Genomic DNA, 19,631 nt, shown 5'->3' on the forward strand with positions numbered 1-19,631 from the left:
TTACCCCAATCTTTTTATGGTTTTTGGTTTTTTTTTTTTTTTTTTTTTAATTTGGTTTCTTTTTTTTTTTTTTTTTTTTAGAAAATTTTTTCCATTTAACTTTATTTATTTACTTATTTTAATTTGACCAGAGAGGGACAGAGCCAGAGAGAGAGGGAATGTGAGAAAGCAAGCTGCCAGATCCGGGACTTGAACCAGTGTCAACCATGTGGGAGTCTAGCACCCTTAAGCACCATGCCACCTGCTGACCTGAGTTGTTCCTTTTTTGATTAAAAATTTTATTCTATTTCTTTTATAAAATAAAAAGTACATAATACCCTTATCAGAGAGAAAGCACCCCCCCATGGGGCGTGGTCACACTGCAATCCCTTCTTTTTTCTTTGAAGAGGTTTTTGCTATATAGGGTGCGTGCGCTCGCTAGAAGGACAGAGACAGAGAGATGGAAAGTGAGAAATCACCCCCCAGGGGGGATGGCCACGCCACAGTCCCTTCTCCATTCTCCTCTCGGGATCTTGGGCACGCACGCACATGCGCCCAGCGTGAGTTTAAGCAACCAGGTCCAGGACTTGAACTGCGGTTGGCTACATGGGAGTTCAGCGACATAGCCATTATGCTAGCTGCTGGTCCCCCACACTGCAATCCCTTCTTTTTTTTTTTTTGAGAGGTTTTTGCTATAGGGCGCGTGCGCTGGCCAGACAGACAGAGAGACAGAAAGCGAGAAATCACTCCCCAGGGGTGATGGCCATGCTGCAATCCCTTCTCTTCCATTCTTTTCTCGGGTTCTTGGGCACGCACGCCCATGCGCCCCGCACGCCCATGCGCCCCGCGTTAGTTTAAGCCACCGAGTCGGGAGGCGAACCACGGTCGACTTCGTGGGAGTCCAGTGACATAGCCATTACACTAACTGCTGGTCCCTGCAATTCCTTCTTAATGTCTCCATCTCATCAAGATTTGACCACATTCAGGGTGTGTGCATGTGTGCCTACACACACACACACACACACACACACACACTTTTCAGGTCACTGGGCAGAGATTCAAATCATTCAATTGGCTATGTGGGATCTGGCTTCCTCAATCACTGCGCCATGAGGCTGGCCCAAATTTTGTGTATTTAAACATTTAATTATCTATTTATTTGCTGTGATTTTCAAACCACTGTTGGCATGTGGGAATCTAGCACCCTAACCACCATGCCACCTGCTGGGCCTAATGGTATTGTGGGGTTCCCCACCCAGAGATTTTTGCTTAGGGTGTGTGTACTCGCTGGAGAGACAGAGAGATGGGGGATGGCCATACTGCAATCCCTTCTCCTCCATTCTCCTCTCAGGATTTTGGGCATGCATGTGCACATGTGCCTGGCATAAATTTAAGCCACTGGGTCTGGGACTTGAACCATGGTCGACCACATGGAGTCCAGTGCATTAGCTACTATGCCACCTACCGGCCCCAATTGTATTGTTTTTAATGCACTCAGGGTAAAGACTGCTAAATCATAAAGCAGATGGGGCAAAATGCAGCATTATGTCATGGGTTGAAGAGAAGTAAAGGGAAACTAAGTGAAGTATATCTTCTGAATTGTTATTAGAATTATTGTTTAAAATTGGACCACCTATAGAACAAAGAAAACCTTTGACTAGCCCTGGTTAGAGGTTGACCTCATCCAGATAAAAATTGCTAAATCTTTTGAAACCGTACTTCTGTTATAACATTTTAAATTAAATAAATTTAAGTTGGATAAGGAGTACTTCAAATAAGTAGAAACCTCAAGGTTCTAGACTCCTAGATTGCTGACTGCAGTTCCAGCTCCAAACCTACCTGATGTCAGGTGCATGTGCATGCATGCCTGCCCAAAATTCCAGGAAGAGAATGGTAGAGAATGGATTGCAGCGTGACCATCCACCCAGCCCGTGATTTCTCACTTTCTCTCTTTCTATCTCCAGGAAATGAACATGCAGATGGTAAAAACCTAAAACAAAACCAAAAAAACTTAGATCTTATTTTCCTGATACCTGCAAAACTTACTTTTATTTTCATTTTAAACCATACTGAGGTAAATTTTGACACAAATTTCTGAGCACTCTGTAAAGTAGAAAAAGAAATTTAATAGGCTCAAAAAAGAGACCATATTTTTGATCAATTTGAAAAGTTAAAAACTCTGGGGACCAGCAGATGGCATGATGGCTATGTCGTTGGACTCCCATGTAGTTGACTGTGGTTCTAGTCCTGGACCCGGGACTTAAACTCACTCCAGGTGCATGTGCTTGTGTACCCAAAATCCCAAGAGTATAATGGAGGAAAAGGGATGGCGGTGTGGTCATCCCCCTTGGGGTATGATTTCTCGCTTTCTGTCTCTCTCTGTCTGTCTGGTGAGCGCATATGCCCTATAGCAAAAATCTCTCTAAAAAAAAGGAAAGAAAAGTTGGGACCAGCAGGTGGCGTGGTGGTTAGGGCGCTGGACACTCCTACATGGCCAACCAGGGTTTGAGTCCTTAATCTGGTGGCTTGCTTTCTTTCTCATGTCCTCTCTCTCTCACCATGTCTCTCTCTCAGGTCAAGTTAGAAATAAATGAATAAATAATAAAAAATAAAATAAGTTATTAAAAAAAGGAAAGAAAAATTAAAAAATCTATAAATGTAACTTTTGGGAATAGAAGAATTTTGGTAAAATGGTATGTACTATCCATAGTGAGTTCCAAAAGAACTCTTCTACCTCTTTGGTCTGTACTACAACTGTTTAACCAGAAGACAATATTGTACAAAATAGATTCTTCTTACCATTGTACAAAGAGTGGTATCCTTGTAAGTAAGGCATTTTGTACAGGCTGTTTAAACCTGAGTGAGTTTATTGGTTGTTGCTAGATATCTAAAGGTCACATACAATATGATAATACCTGATGTGATGTAAAAGTTATACTTCTGACTATTCTGTCCACATGAGACATAGTATTAAGAGAATATCAGGGCCAGCAGGTGGTGTGGTGGCTAAGGCCCTGGACTCCCACATGACTGACTGCAGTTCAAGTGCCGGTTCTGGCGGCTTGCTTTCTCACTTTCTGTCTCTGTCTCTCCTGGTGAGTGCACGTGCCCTGTAGCAACTTTAAAAAAAACCCCAAATAATGAAATGAGGGACCAGCAGATTGCGCAATGGTTATGTCACTAAACTCCCACATAGTTGACCATGGTTTGAGTCCTGGACCTGAAGGCTTAAACTCATGCTGGATGCACGTGCGTGCATGCCCAAAGTCTGAGAGGAAATGGAGAAGAAGGGATTGCGGTGTGGCCAACCTCGCTTTCTGTCTCTCTGTCTCTCTCTTTCTCTCTGGCGAGTGCATGTGCCCTATAGTAAAAATCTGTCTTAAAAATTTTTTTAAATAAAAAAAAGAGAGAGAATATGGTAGAGGGGAGGAATAGAAAATACAGAATTACCTGCTTTCATTCCAGTTTCAAAAATTGTAGCTGTACAAGTAGAATATATATATTTTTTGCAGTGTATTTTTTGATATTGGCTAGCTTTCTATAGCCTTAAAATCTCCAGTTACATAGTTTCAAATAACACAGTAAACGTATGTATCCTCCCAATGTAACCTGAAGCAAACTGAACAAACTGTCTTCACAGCCCCTGAAAAGGTCTTATGAATCTCTGCAGTGGTAGAATTTTTTTTTTCTTTTGTAAAGAAACTGATTTTTAAAAAGGTTAAGCCTGATGAATATAATTAGGGTGATAAAGCTGGACAATACCAGTTAATAAGGAATAAAAATGAGATGTGAACATGAAGGTAACTTTTGCTTAGTTCTTCATCTGGTTCTTAAAGGTTATTCAAAAAGGGAGGTTTTAGAAATGTTTTGGTGGTGCTATCACTGAAATATGCATATAACTTCCTGGAATGATTACTTTTAAGAAATCATTTATATTTTTTAAAATTAATTTCATTTATTATCATCATAGTTTTTTTTTTGTTTAGTTTGACCAGAGACAGACAGACAGACGGAGAGAGTGGGAGAGTGAGACAGCAAGGTATCAGGTCTGGGAATCGAACCGTGATCCGTCATGTGGGAATCCAGCGTCTCAACCACCACGGCACCTGCTGATCCCTCACTTGTATGTTTTAAATTGTGGAGCCTATTTACTTTGTGATTATACTTCAAAGGTCCACAGTTGAACTACCAATTTCTTGTAATTTAATGAGCATTTATGCTGTGTTTACTATGTACCAGGCTCTCTGTTCTAAGAGTTTTACGAATGTTAACTCGCTTAATCTTCATAACAACCTTGTTTTAATGATTATCCCAATTGTACAGGTGAGGAAATGGGGCAGTGAGTGGTTAAGTTGTCCAAGGTCACCCAATTAGCGAGTGGAGGAGTCTAATTTCAAACCCAGGAAATTTAGCTTCAGCGTCTGGATCCTTAACCACTGTGCTCTGCTGCTTCCATGACTTATTCTTGGTTAAGTATTTTTAATTGGTTCTGGAAAAGATGATAGTCATTAGGAAATGATTTCTGGCATAGGTTATAATACTGTTTGAGGGGCCAGTAAGCAAGTTGTGAAAGTAGGCTGTGATTAAAAAGAATAATTGTGGTCAAAATCCAGTTCATATTAGATTCAGCTAGAAAAAAAAAAGATTTGTATGTGTGGGGGACAGCAGATGGCACAATGGCTATATTGCCACACTCCCACATAGCAGTCTGTGGTTCAAGTCCTGGATTTGGTGGCTTGATAAATCATGCTGGGTGTGTGCATGGGTGCCTAAGATCCTGGGAGGAGATTGGAGGAAAAGGGGTTGTGTGGCATGGCCATCCTCCCCGAGGGTGGGGGGATGGGGTGGTGGGGTGGTGGGGTGATTTCTCACTTTCTCTCTTACTGTCTCTGTCTGGTCAGTGCATGTGGCCTATGGCAAAAACCTCTTAAAAACAAAAAGTGTGTATGTGAAGTAGAACAACATACTATATTACAATAGTTTTGCTAGAATTATTTGACACTGAAGTAAGTAGTTGGTCAAAGTGGGTGCAAGAGCTAGAACTAGATTCTTAAGAATTTTCATGCAAAAATCTCTTTAAAACCTGAGTCATCAGGGACACTGATGGGAAACTTGCTAGTTGGATTAAGAATATGTCCCTGTTAAGGACGGAAAGTTCGAGGCATGAACTCCTCCCAGCCATTCACCCAAGGTGTAAACAACACCTTTCCTCTGGGGTTACTACATAGCTCAGCTCTCTTCAAAGCAGTAACTGTCTGTAGGTCCTCTGATATTGTGTAAGCAGGTCAAAAACAACATAAACACACCCTCACACAGAAAAGTTTCAAAGTAGGCTGGCTAATAACATTGATAAATAAAAGCTGTCTTTAAAAAAAAGCTATCTTAACCCTGTTTGTAGAAGGATTGACTTCACATTCAAATACATTCAGTGTTCTAAGCCAAGGAAGGCCTCTCAGAGTCAGTAGGAACTTGTGGAAGGACACTGGCTCATACACTACACCGTCAGCAATGTTATCAAATGCTGTGTGTCCCAGGAAGAATGCTGAATCCTGAGAGGAGACTGGAAGAGAGGGGATTGTGGCGAGGCCATCCCCCCTCAGGGTGATTTTTCTCTCTATCTCCCTTCTCCTCCCTCTTTCCAGTGGGCAAACAAAACTGAAAGAAAAAGAATACTGAGAATCTAAGAAAAATTACCTTACTCGTAAATAAAATAGTGAACACTGAAGTAGTGATAGTTACTTAAATCCAGGGACAGTCTTAAAGCAAGACAGTGAAAATATTTAAGGGACTGAAATGGCTCCCAATAATGATAGGCTAAAAAGACAAGAAATGCTCACTTTGAGGAGACCAAATAAACTGCTTAAAGGCTCTGAACTCCTCCCACATGGTCAACCGTGGTTCGAGTCCTGGAGCTGGTGGCTTGCTTTCTCACTTTGTCTTTCTCTCTCTCTGATCAAATTGTAAAATAATAATAACAACAAATGAAGTTAAATAGGGGACCAGCAGTTGGCATAATGGCTGTGTTGCTGGACTCCCATATGGTCGACTGAGGTTCGAGTCCCGGACTCAGTGGCTTAAACTCACACCCGGCATGAGTGCATGCGTGCCCAAGATCCCGAGAGGAGAATGGAGGAAAAGGGATTGTGGCGTGACCATCCCTCTTGGGGGGTGATTTCTCGCTTTCTGTCTCTCTATCTCTCTCTGTCTTTCTGGTGAGCATATGTGGTCTATAGCAAAATCTCTCAAAAACAAAACAAAACAAAGTTAAATAAAATAATTTTTTTTTTTTATTAGGAAACTTAGGACAAATTGAAGACCCAAAATGGAAATTAGTGGTTGGCCAGCCATAAAGTTAGGGAACTTATCCCAGTTGTTTAAAATAATATAAAATCAGTAGGCTAACATTTCTAAACTTGAAATCATTAAGAAAATGTTTTATATATGGATCAGGCAGGACTGACATTGTTTTATTTTCTTGAGGTTTCAGTTGCTCTTTCTGTTGTTAACGAGAGAATCACACGCCATCACCAGAACCTCAGCTGTACGAGCTTCTCAGCCAGGCTGGCTGTTCCATGGGAGTCCTTTTTCTCTTGGAGCCCCTTATCTACCTCAGTTACTCTCTGAACCTGATGATCTAGGCTTCCATTTTGGGACTTTTCATGGGAGCCCCCATGTCCTCCATCATATGGTTTTCTCTCTCTTTTGTCACTGTTTCTCTTTTATTTTTCTTCTTGTCACTGTCTCTTAAAGTGTATGAAAGGGAACCCTCCTGACTTCTTTTTTTTTAAATTTATTTTGTATTTAACTTTACTTATTTATTTATTCTAATTTGTCCAGAGGGACAGAATGAGAGAGAAAGCAAACCACCAAGTCTGAAACTCGAACCGTGGTTAGCCGTGTGGGAGTCCAGCGCCCTTAACCACCATACCACCTGCCGGTCCCTCCCTCCTGACTTCTTGTATGAGAAAAAAAATTCTCTCCTCTCTCTTCCTGAGTTACCTGATTCCTCTCAGGTCAGTAGGTCTTAGGATTTTCTTAATTACACTGCTGGGTTTTCTCATGTGACAGGTGGTTCTTGGTTGTCCATTTAAATTTAAGACTGAAGGGTAGGCTGATGATGATTTGAGTAGCTAGTGTGCAGTGGCATCTCCCGGGTTCTCCCCAGTAAGTCCCATCAGCTCTCTGTTCTTTGATGGGAAACATACGGGAACAACTGTGAGTGTGCCTTGGCACTATCTGTTAATTTGATACAACCTAGAGTGATACATTTTATAAACTTAATTTCTACATGGCGGCACATTGTGAGGTAGAAATAAACCACTTACAAACTTTTTTGCTTACTCCATTCCTAAAATAGAAATTCAGATGCTAGTAAAAGAAAGGAGTACTTTAAAAATAAAGAGGAAATAATGAGAGAAAGATTATCAGCCAAGTCAACTTCTCCTGTGTTCTTTCTGGTGATGCAGAGGGATTTGCAAATAAGACCCAGGTCCTGCCCTCAAAACTAGCTGGAGAGACTTAGTCTTTCATTCCTCTTCATTTATTTTTTGCTTGAAGGAGGGTAAGTAGCAGCAGAATCTTCCCTCTATGTCAACCCTGCTCTTCATGACATTTTGTAAAACCATAATTTATTGGATGATGTATCAAAATCTGAATATTTGAGCATTGAAATTTGGTTGACAGAGTTCAAATGGCAGCACCAGGACCAGCAGGTGGTGTAGTGGTTAATGGCACTGGACGCCCACATGGCCAACTGTGGTTCGAGTCCCGATTCTAGAGGCTTCTTTTTTCACTTTTTCTTTCTCTGTGTCTCTCTCTGGAGATATTAAAATAATAATAAGTAAAGTTAAATAAATTTTTAAAATCAAAACAAAACAAAAATGGCAGCATCTATTCAAGTTTGAAGATCTGTAGCTAGGCGTTTATAATCAACTTCTTGAGGGCTGAATTTGTAGATTTAAAATATAATCCCAAAGAACCAGCAGATGCATAATGGTTGCATTGCTGGACTCTACGTAGTCTACTGCAGTTGGGGTTCTGACCCACGGCTTGAAGCTCACATCAAGTACATATGTGTGCATGCCCAGAATCCTGAGAGGAGACTGGAGGAGAAAAGATGGCAGTGTGGCCATCACCCATTGGTGGGGGATTTCTCACTTTCTCTCTGGTGAGCACATGTGCCCTATCACAAAAATCTCTCAAAAAAATATAATCCCAATATTTTAAAAAATATAATTATTTTATTTAACTATTTATTTATTTATTTATTTATTTATTTATTTATTTATTTATTTATTTATTTTAAAAGTTGACCAGAGAGGGACAGAGCGAGAGCGAGAGCAAGAGAGAGAGAGAGAAAGTGAGTGAGAAAGCAAGCTGCCAGATCTGGGACTTGAACTGTGGTCAGCTATGTGGAATCCAGCACCCTTAACCACCATGCTACCTGCCGGCTCAATCCCAATAATTTTTAGGGAATCTGAGGGAGAGACTTCAAGTCAAGTATTTAAGGGACACAGAGGGATTATTGTCTCATCCCTAGATGCTTCTCTCATATATCCTATAATTGTTTTTATCTCGGCCATTATTACAAAATATGTCCCGACCCTCAAGGAGATTTAGGCAATAATCTGTTATCAGTACCACATAGTAGTGCCTTTAAGTGCTTTGGATCTTCTTTTGAAATACAGATACCTCTTGCTGCTGCTGGGTGAACTTTATTCTCATTCATACCTTACTACAAATTAAATTACAATTATAAACAAGATCATCCCTACATCTGGGAAAGTGTAGTGGGAATCGGGAACTTTGATAAAAGGATAGGATTATAAAATGAATCCATATTATGCAGTAATCACTAGTCATATTTGAAGAAACGTTATAAGTCATCTAATATAGTCTAAATCCTTATTAAGTGAAAAGACGGAGACCTAAGAGATTAAGCAGATGCTTAAATGATTTAATGGCAGAACTGATATCCCAGAACCCAGTCTCTGCAGGGCTTCCTCCCTTTTGGTGTTTATTTTAATGTGCTCTCGTACTCTAGGTAGCTCCAAGAATCATACAGATGTGCCAGTGTAAGGATAATCAGATCAGAGGAGGGCATAGTCAATGTATGTTTATCCAGTGAACAGCATCTGACACATGATAGGTGTTCATTAAATGTTTGCAAAGCATTAAGTGCTTTCTCAGGGCAAGGTGTTATGCTTGGTGCCATGAAAGTATGGGATAATAGATACTGTGGTCAGGAAAGACTTGTATGAGAAAGGAAAATTTGTAGTAGGCCTCAAAGAAATTTTAAATACATAAAGTTAAATGTTAGTTTTATTCCATTAAAAACCATTTCTCTTTGGTATATCTACCCCCAAATTGGAGTTTTATATTTGTTCTTGTTTGTGACTGAGTTTTTCCTTAACCTTCACAAGAAAATCATGCTAGGTGAACTCCATGCTCTCTATATCTCCAGGTATTTATGAATTTACTTTCTTTTTTAAATTTGGATTTTTGCCATAAAGCTTGTGCATTTGCCAAAGAGAGACAGAGTCTAAGAGAGAGGGAAGTGAGAAATCACCCCTCCTTCCCACAGTGGATGGTCATGCTGTAGTCCCTTCTCCGTTTTTTCCAAATCTTGAGCATGTATGCACATGCGCCCTGTGTGTTTTTCAAGCTACCAAGTCTGGGATTCCAAACCGCAGAATTGGCCATATGGGATCCAGCACTCCTACCACCACACCACTTGCTGGACCTGTGGATTTACTTTTTTTTTTTCTTTCTTTCTTTTTCTTTTTTTTTTGGAGAGGTTTTTGCTATAGGGCGTGTGTGCTCTCAAGACAGACAGAGAGAGACAGAGAGACAGAAAGCGAGAAATCACCCCCCAGGGGGGATGATCACACCACAATTCCCTCTCCTCCATTCTCCTCTCAGGATCTTGGGCACGCACGCACACGCGCCCGGCGTCAGTTTTAAGCCACCTGGTCTGGGATGCGAACCGCAGTCGACTACGTGGGAGTCCAGCGACATAACCATTACACTAACGGCTGGTTCCCTGGATTTACTTTTTTTAAAAAAATTATTATTTATTTAACTTTATTTATTCATTGATTTAATTTTAATTTGACCAGAGAGAGGCACAGAGAGAGAGAGAGAGAGAGAGAGAGGGAAAGGGAGAGGAAGCTGCCAGGGGGACTCGAACCGCGTTCGGCCATGTGGGAGTGTCCAGCACCTTAATCACCATGCCACCTGCTGGTCCCCCCCTGGATTTACTTTTAAAGCTGATCTGGAGTTCTTACTGCCCAGTATGGATTAGGTTGATTCAACTATTATGGTTTAATTAGTAAATATGATTATTATACAGACATTGTATTGAGACAGAAATAAATAAGAATAGTATAGAGCCTAATGGGGGCTCAAAGGTGTAAGTAAATGCTTGACTGTGTGGTAAGTATAGCAGTGCAAGCATGTGGGGAGCAGAGGTAGCCAGGAGTACAGGAGATTTAGTGCTGTCTGGGTGAGAGCAGGAAAGGCTTTCTGGAAAAGATGACAGCCAGGTTTTAAGCTATCTAGGAGCTTTCCAAATGCAAGGAAGGGAGAGCCATTCCAAGTAGAGAAAACATCCAGACCTGAAATAACTTAGAGTGTGAAGTCTATTTTGAGAATAGTATTGTTGGACTATGAAATGGGATGCTTGGGTAGGGGGTTGTAAGACACGGTAGGCATGAATCTAGAGTGGGTCTAACATCTTTGGTATTACATCTGGCCTGACAATCGTTAGGAGTTGTAGGTAGTCAGACTTAATGCAAACCCTGACTAGGTAGAGTGTCATCCCCTCCCCCCTGCCCTCCCTGCACACACCTTGGAAGGTGCCTTGGAAGAAGAACCAAGATGAAAGATCATTGAAGGGGCCAGTAAGTGGTGGCATGGTGGTTAGGGCACTGGACTCCCACATGGCTGACTGCAGTTTGAGTCCTGTACCTGGTGCCTTGCTTTCTCACTTTCCCTCTGTCTTTCTGAATATCTCTGGTGAGCGCAGGTGCCCTGTAGCAAATTAAAATAAGAATAAATAAAATTAAATAAATCATTCTTTTTTTTAAAAAAAAAAAGAAAGATAATTGAAGCTGGAGATTAGTGAACTTTTGCAGAAAGCTTTGAACTTAAAAGATAATTAACAAGAAGGTTTTAGAAATGCAGAAATAGCAAATTATTGGGAATGTGATGCCTGATCTCATAGTAGGATCACCTGGCAATTTGAAGCAATTGTGCAACAGGGAAGGATTTTGACCAGAGAGAGACACAGAGAGAGAGAGAGAGAGAGAGAGAGAGAGAGAGAGAGGGAAAGGGAGAGGAAGCTGCCAGGGGGACTCGAACCGCGTTCGGCCATGTGGGAGTGTCCAGCACCTTAATCACCATGCCACCTGCTGGTCCCCCCCTGGATTTACTTTTAAAGCTGATCTGGAGTTCTTACTGCCCAGTATGGATTAGGTTGATTCAACTATTATGGTTTAATTAGTAAATATGATTATTATACAGACATTGTATTGAGACAGAAATAAATAAGAATAGTATAGAGCCTAATGGGGGCTCAAAGGTGTAAGTAAATGCTTGACTGTGTGGTAAGTATAGCAGTGCAAGCATGTGGGGAGCAGAGGTAGCCAGGAGTACAGGAGATTTAGTGCTGTCTGGGTGAGAGCAGGAAAGGCTTTCTGGAAAAGATGACAGCCAGGTTTTAAGCTATCTAGGAGCTTTCCAAATGCAAGGAAGGGAGAGCCATTCCAAGTAGAGAAAACATCCAGACCTGAAATAACTTAGAGTGTGAAGTCTATTTTGAGAATAGTATTGTTGGACTATGAAATGGGATGCTTGGGTAGGGGGTTGTAAGACACGGTAGGCATGAATCTAGAGTGGGTCTAACATCTTTGGTATTACATCTGGCCTGACAATCGTTAGGAGTTGTAGGTAGTCAGACTTAATGCAAACCCTGACTAGGTAGAGTGTCATCCCCTCCCCCCTGCCCTCCCTGCACACACCTTGGAAGGTGCCTTGGAAGAAGAACCAAGATGAAAGATCATTGAAGGGGCCAGTAAGTGGTGGCATGGTGGTTAGGGCACTGGACTCCCACATGGCTGACTGCAGTTTGAGTCCTGTACCTGGTGCCTTGCTTTCTCACTTTCCCTCTGTCTTTCTGAATATCTCTGGTGAGCGCAGGTGCCCTGTAGCAAATTAAAATAAGAATAAATAAAATTAAATAAATCATTCTTTTTTTTAAAAAAAAAAAGAAAGATAATTGAAGCTGGAGATTAGTGAACTTTTGCAGAAAGCTTTGAACTTAAAAGATAATTAACAAGAAGGTTTTAGAAATGCAGAAATAGCAAATTATTGGGAATGTGATGCCTGATCTCATAGTAGGATCACCTGGCAATTTGAAGCAATTGTGCAACAGGGAAGGGCATACAGAAGCAGTAGCACCATCCCTGACAATGTTATTTCTGTCACCTGATTCTCAGGAGATCAGTTGGCCATAAACCAACGGCTGGAACTCTGTGTGCAGGATGACTCTGTGGGGCCGCATCATCCAGAACCTAATGCTGGCACCAAAAGCACCTCATGTGCTTTTGAACCAAAGGACTTTACTGATCCTGTCTCTTGTCATGACTTCATCCACATTATTTGTCCCCGACAGTAGGCAGTAAGGTGATTTGCGTGCCTGAGTGCATGAAAGAGTTAACCACTCTTAGAGTCTTTCATATTTATCTCCTTCCAAATTGCTACAGATTTAGTGCTGTCCCAGATTTTGTACTTTTCCTTAGATTCCTGTGTTCTCTAATTTCTAACAGGTTTGTTTTTAATATTTCACAGGCTTTCTTGATCATGGATGGTGAAGATATACCAGATTTTTCAAGTTTAAAGGAGGAAACTGCTTACTGGAAGGAACTTTCTTTGAAGTATAAACAAAGGTACTGTTGAAAAGCATACTAAACAACAGAGAAGGGCATTCGAAATATACCCTGTCTAGCTTGTGCATTTTTTTTTTTTTAAACATAAAGCTAAATTAAGGGACCAGCAGATGGTGTAATGGTTACATCACTGGACTTACACATAGTTGACTGCAGTTCAAGTCCTGGACCTGGTGGCTTAAAACTCATCCCAGGTGCATATGTGCCCAAAATCCCAAGAGGAAAATGGAGGAGAGGGGATTGCAGGATGGCCTTCCCTCATGGGGAGTGACTTTCTGTCTCTCTGTCTTTCTCTGGTGAGCGCATGCACTCTATAGCAAAAATCTCTCAAAAAATCATAAAGCTAAATTTAGAGCTTCAGATTTAGGATTAAGATTTTAGAAACAGTTACAACATTCTTTGTACTAAAATAGTATAAAAATACCACAAATCTTTATATTGTTTAAATTTTTTTTTCCTTATCCAAGTTCATGGATATCATGAATTACACCAGATGCCCATAAATCTTTTTTTTTTTTTTAAGAGAGATTTTTGCTACAGGGCGTGCGTGCTCACTGGAGAGACAGAGTCAGAGACAGAAAGCGAGAAATCAATCCCCAGGGAGGATGGCCACGCCACAATCCCTTCTTCATTCTCCTCTCAGGATCTTGGGCATGCATGCACACACACCTGGAGTGAGTTTCAAGCTACCAGGTCCAGTACATGCACTGTAGTTGGCCATGCAGGAGACTAGCAATGTAACCATTACGCCATCTGCTGGTCCTTATATTCTTCAAGTTGTTAGTAGAAACATTTAGCATCGTTTACAATTTGTTCTGATAGTTTTCCTCATTTTATACTTGTTACTAGTCCAGGCCATCTTTGACTTGCAGTGTGCATACTGCCTCTTCTGTACCATTTTGGTTACTTAGTGAATCCAATAAGCTGTCTAGATAAAGCTCTATATAACGGACTTTAATTCACTTCAAGCAAGTGTTATCTCTGTTGGCAAAGTATTGAAGAATAGGGTAGAGCTTCAGGGGTATAGAGTATTTTATCGAATTTATGGGACCAGCAGTTGGCGTAATGGCTATATCACTGGACTCCCATGTAGTCGACCACAGTTCAAGTCCCGGACCTGGCGGCTTAAAACTCATGCCGGATGTGTTTGCTTACATGCCCAAGATCCTGAGAGGAGAAGATAAGGGACTGAGGTGTGGCCATACCCTCTGGGGGGATGATTTCTCGCTTTATGTCTCTCTCTTTCTGGTGAGTGCATGCGCCCTATAGCAAAAACCTCTCAAAAAAAAAAAAAAAGAAAAAAAAGAACAAATTTAAGTTACTTCACTTAGGAAACCTTTTGGATGATAACCAAAAGGTTTTCATAAATATTGTAATGACCGATTTCAGTTGTTTTGGGGCTTGTAACTCATTTCATTGAACCTTGACTATCTATGTAGTAAAAGATACAAAACAGATTGTTTTTGTTGTTTCATGTATTTTATGACAGCATTGACATTCAGGCAGAAACTAATCAATTGATATATTATCAGCTTCAAGGCAATCCTCATGGTTTCCACTGTAATTCATCTTTCCCTCTTTGTTTCCGATTAGCTTCCAGGAAGCTCGGGATGAGCTAGTTGAATTCCAGGAAGGAAGCAGAGAATTAGAAGCAGAGTTGGAGGCACAGTTAGTACAGGCTGAACAAAGAAACAGAGACTTGCAAGCTGATAACCAAAGACTGAAATATGAAGTGGAGGCATTAAAGGTAATTGCAGCACCAGAAGCTGGTGTCTAATGTGCTGGGTTTTACTAAAATGAGAATATTTCAGAAAATTGCTTAAGAACAGCAGGGACCAAATATGTGAAAGAATCCCCCCCAAACCAGAAAACCTTACTGTGATTTTCTTTCTGGATAAACTGTTGTCTTTCTTGGAACCAAGGGAAAGGTATAGGAGTTCACTAAGAAACTTCATAACCATCACCTTTCTAGCTGTAAGTTCCTAACTATATTTTGAAAAGCTCCCTGATGATTTGTTTTGATAGTTTACCTCATTCTGCAGTACTTTAAAATTGTGGAGGTATGGTGGTTAAGGTGCCGGACTCCCTTGAGGCCGATTGTAGTTCGAGTCCTAGACCGGAGGCTAGGAAAAAAAATTGTATTTATATGAAATATGAAATACATACTTATGTTTATATGAGACATGTTTTAGTTTAGTTTGGGTTAAAAATTTCTCTTCTTGAAAGGAGTGTTTAGGAATAAAAAGAATAACCCTTTACTCTGCTCTTTATCACCTGCCTTTGCCAAAAGCTTGTAAGAGGTCATGTCTGGGGAGTGGGTAGGTTTTAGGGGGGAGTGGAAGGACAGGTTAGGTGTAGGACATTTGAAGCTCATAGACAGTCTGTCTGCTTTTCTGTGCTGATCCTGGGCTGCATTTAGCTGGAGAACCCAAAGCCCCCCTATACACCCCAAGTTTGAGGATTTTGAGACAAGTGTGTCATTATTTTACTTTTCAGAGGGGTTATTATTAGATTTCTTTCTGAAAGAATGGTTGATTATCTAAATTTTATGAGTGAAGGTACTTAGAATGAATGTGTCATTTAGTTATTTTTTAAATATTATAAAAACGAGAATAAGAGGGTTTCATCATCAACCCAGAACATGAGTGGATCTTTGTTTTTTTTCCCCCTTTAATCCTTTATTAAAGAGGACTATGTATTAATGACACACCCTTTGCTCTCGATACCTGTGCCTTCAGGAGAAACTAGAACATCAATATGCACAGAGCTACAAGCAAGTCTCGGTATTAGAAGATGATTTAAGTCAGACTCGGGCCATTAAGGAACAGTTACACAAGTATGTGAGAGAGCTGGAGCAGGCCAATGATGACCTGGAGCGAGCCAAAAGGTAAATGGGGCTGGCTAGTGGTATGGCGGTTAAGGAGGCTGGATTTCCACTTGGCCGACTATAGGTTTGCATCCTGACCCAAGTGAAGGAAAGAAACACCAGGGATGTGTGTGTGTGTGTGTGTGTGTGTGTGTGTGTGTGTGTGCAAGTGTGCATGTATGTGCACCCAAAATCTAGAGGGGAGAAAGGGAGGAGTAGAGACTGCAGAGTGATTGTCCCCCAGGGGGGATGCTTTCTCACTTTTCCTCTCTCTCTCTCTGGTGAGTACATGTGCCTTCTAGCAACATTAAGAAAAAATAAAAGTAAATGGATGATGTGCATTTTTTTTTTTTTTTTGAGAGGTTTTCGCCAGAAGGCGCGTGTGCTCGCCAGAAAGGCGGAGACAGAGAGATAGAAAGCGAGAAATCACCCCCCAGGGGGGATGGCCACGCCGTAATCCCTTCTCTATTCTCCTCTTGGGATCTTGGGCACGCACGCACATGCACCCGGCGTGAGTTTAAGCCGCTGGGTCCAGGACTTGAACCGTGGTCGACTACGTGGGAGTCCAGCAATGTAGCCATTATGCTAACTGCTGGTCCCTGGATGATGTGCATTTTTGATAAAAATACCAAAGTTGTCAATGAATGATTAAAATTTTTATCATTGGGCTCAAACTATCACCTTGATCTTAGTCCTAGAATGTTTCCTTTTGGTATTTCGTGTTACCCGTAACTTACTGGATGGAAAGGAACCAAAAATCTCAATCTCCCCAGATAATGCCCTTCCACTCTGTTCTCTTTCAATTTTTTTTTCCTTTTTTCTTTCATGTACAGTTGTTGGTCCAATTGATTTTTCTTTAAAACATGTCTCATGCATCTCTCCATCTTCCCTCTGCTGAATTTTTCTGTGGGTCTTCATACCTGATACCTGGATTCTGCAGTTACCTGCATTCTGCAGTTATCGCCTCGCCGATCTGTCTTAACATTCTTATTCTGTTTTATTCTCTTTTGTTTTAATACTGACTGATAAATTTTTTCACAGTATTGCTTTCATTACAGTCTTCTTGAACAACCTATAATGGCTTGCTATTTCTGTTGCCAGACCTTCATGTACCCATAATTAGTCATTTCTTAACCATTCCAAACTTTATTACTTTACAATTACCGCCTGGTGTTTCTTTTTATAATATTTATTAAGTGACTCTTCAGTGACTGACACACTAGGGTTGAGGATTCAGAGGAATTGCTCTGGGGTGACAGATACTGACGCTCACTGTGATGAATACTCTGGTAAAAAGGATGTGTAAGGTGCTGCAGGCCGTAGAGAAGGGAGCAGCCAGAGCACCGGGGGGATTGGGGAAATGTTTGCAGAGAGTGAAACTAAGTGTGCAAGGAGTAATCCAGTGAATCAGGCGAAGAGACAGATGTGAAGGCAGAGGCGTAGGAATGTGCTTGAGGTACTAGTTTTTTTTTTTGGACAGGTTTTTGCTATAGGGTGCGTGCGCTCGCCAGAAAGACAGAGACAAACAGAAAGCAAGAAATCACCCCCCAGGGGGGATGGCCATGCTGCAATCCCTTCTCTTCCATTCTCCTCTCGGGATCTTGGGCACGCATGTACACACACCGGCATGAGTTTAAACCACTAGGTCGGGGACTCGAACCGTGGTCAACTACATGGGAGTTTAGCAACATAGCCATTATGCCGACTGCTAGTCCCAAGGTACTAGTATTTCACTTTGTGTATACAGTGTGGCTCAATGAGATGAGAGTGGAAGGTGATTGGGGCAGGTTGTGTACAGAGGGAAAGTGAAAAAGCAAGCCACTGGGTTCAGTATTCCAACTGTGGTCAGCCATGTGGGAGTGTCCAGTGCACTAACCACCACACCACCTGCTGCTCCCCGCCCCCTTTTGTTTTTGGTTGTGTAGAATTTTGTGGGGTATAATTGAAAGTCACTCTATAGCCAATGGGGAGCTCTTGAAGATTTTTTAAACAAAAGAGTAACACTGGGTTTTGATTTGGGAAGATGATACTGTGAAATTGAAAGTAGAAAGGTGATATGAAGGCCATTTAGGAGTAATCCAGATGATGAATGGGGAATTAAGGGAGAATTTCAAAGAAGGCTGGGGCAAAAGGGTGAAGAGAAAATGAAGTCAAGACGTTTCAGCAGTTGATGGGAATTGATCAAATTGGACGTGGCATTAAGAGTTCTAACTTGAGGCTAGGGAATTTTATTTCTGTAGCAGATAGCACATAGTTGGAGGGGTACAGAGGAAGCGCATGTTACTGTTTGTTGAATGAATAATGAGAAATGCAGGAAGAAAGGGATAGATTGGCAGGAAGTAAACAGAATGGGATCTGGGAATTAATCTTGTGAACAAAGTCTTAAACCATTAAAAAGTTTTTCTCCTGAAAAAAATGTATAAACTTGATTGTGTTGTATTTAAAATCCAGTGGGAATTTAAATAGTATAACAAATGGTCTTAAGGAATTTAGAAGAGAATTTAAGAGAACATTTTGAATGGCCCAAATGATAGTAGAGACACTAAATACTACTAGTAGTCAGGGGAGGGCGAGGTCATTCTCTTTAAAGTGGTTCAGGCCAGCTAAGTCAGAAAAGGGCATAAAATAAACTGAGATTACCTTTTGTATTCACTGTCTCCCCATGTTATTTATTTAATTCATAAACTCTAATTTTTTTTTTTTTAGGGCAACAATAGTTTCACTGGAAGACTTTGAACAAAGGCTAAATCAGGCCATTGAACGAAATGCATTTTTAGAAAGTGAACTTGATGAAAAGGAATCTTTGTTGGTCTCTGTACAGAGGTTAAAGGATGAAGCAAGAGGTAAAATTTATAGTTTAAAGACTATTTATCCATTCCCTTAACTGTCCTTAAGTCGAGAGTAAACTTAAAGATCAACCTTTTTTCTTTTGGTAGAGGTTTTTGCTATAGGGCCTGTGCGCTCGCCAGAAAGATAGAGGGAGACAGAGAGATAGAAAGCGAGAAATCACCCCCCAGGGGGGTTGGTCATGCTGCAATCCCCTCTCCTCCATTCTTCTCTCAGATCTTGGGCACGTGTCCCGCTCCATTCTTCTCTCGGGATCTTGGGCACGTGTCCCAGCGTAAGTTTAAGTCACTAGGTCTGGGACTCAAACTGCGGTCGACTATATGGGAGTCCAGCGACATAGCCATTACGCTAACTGCTGGTCCTAGATCAATTTTTTTTAAGAGAGATATTTTGATATAGGGTGCGTGCACCCGCCAGAGAGACAGAGACAGAGAGAGAGACAGAAAGCGAGAAATCACCCCCCAGAGGGGATGGCCTTGTCACAGTCCCTTCTCCAGTTTCCTCTTGGGGTTTTGGGCACACATGCACACATGCTCAGTGTGAGTCAAACCGTGATCAGCTCTATGGGAGTTCAGCGACATAACCATTATGCCATCTGCTGGTCCCAAGACAACTGTTTTTAACCACTGTGCCAAGTGCTTTTAATCTCTTTTATTTGATACCTGTATCATCAATGCTAAGTGGTAGGTATTATTGTCCCCATTTTATAGATGACAAAACACAGGCATAGAAAGCTTGAATTATGTCCAGGATCATAGAACGTGTCAGCTGGGATTTAAACCCTGATCTCTTTTCCAAGGCCTTAACCACTGCCACCAGGCATATACTGTATGGCTTATTTATTTATTTATTTATTTTTTACTTTCTTTCTTTTTTATAAATTCTCTCTTTTTTTTTTTAAGAGGTTTTTGCTATAGGGCATGTGCGCTTGCCAGACAGAGACAGACAGAGAGACAGAAAGTGAGAAATCATCCCCCAGGGAAGATGACCAT

At 41.1% G+C, this 19,631-nt stretch overlaps 1 protein-coding gene across 4 annotated transcripts in view; it reads left to right on the forward strand.

Moving 5' to 3' along the window:
* The window catches only part of NDEL1 (nudE neurodevelopment protein 1 like 1), a 71,074-nt gene that overhangs the window by 31,130 nt on the left and 20,313 nt on the right, over nucleotides 1–19,631 (forward strand). For all 4 annotated transcript variants that reach the window (XM_027774911.1, XM_027774912.1, XM_006156398.3 and 1 more), the window contains exons 2-5: nucleotides 12,829–12,926; nucleotides 14,520–14,673; nucleotides 15,665–15,813; nucleotides 18,499–18,635. In XM_027774911.1, the coding sequence (XP_027630712.1) occupies nucleotides 12,841–12,926; nucleotides 14,520–14,673; nucleotides 15,665–15,813; nucleotides 18,499–18,635 (526 nt within the window). In that variant the 5' untranslated portion in view covers nucleotides 12,829–12,840. The remainder of the gene's footprint in view (nucleotides 1–12,828; nucleotides 12,927–14,519; nucleotides 14,674–15,664; nucleotides 15,814–18,498; nucleotides 18,636–19,631) is intronic.

This window comes from Tupaia chinensis, unplaced genomic scaffold (genome assembly GCF_000334495.1).
Source record: "Tupaia chinensis unplaced genomic scaffold, TupChi_1.0 Scaffold000493_1, whole genome shotgun sequence".
NCBI classification, from domain to species: domain Eukaryota; kingdom Metazoa; phylum Chordata; class Mammalia; order Scandentia; family Tupaiidae; genus Tupaia; species Tupaia belangeri.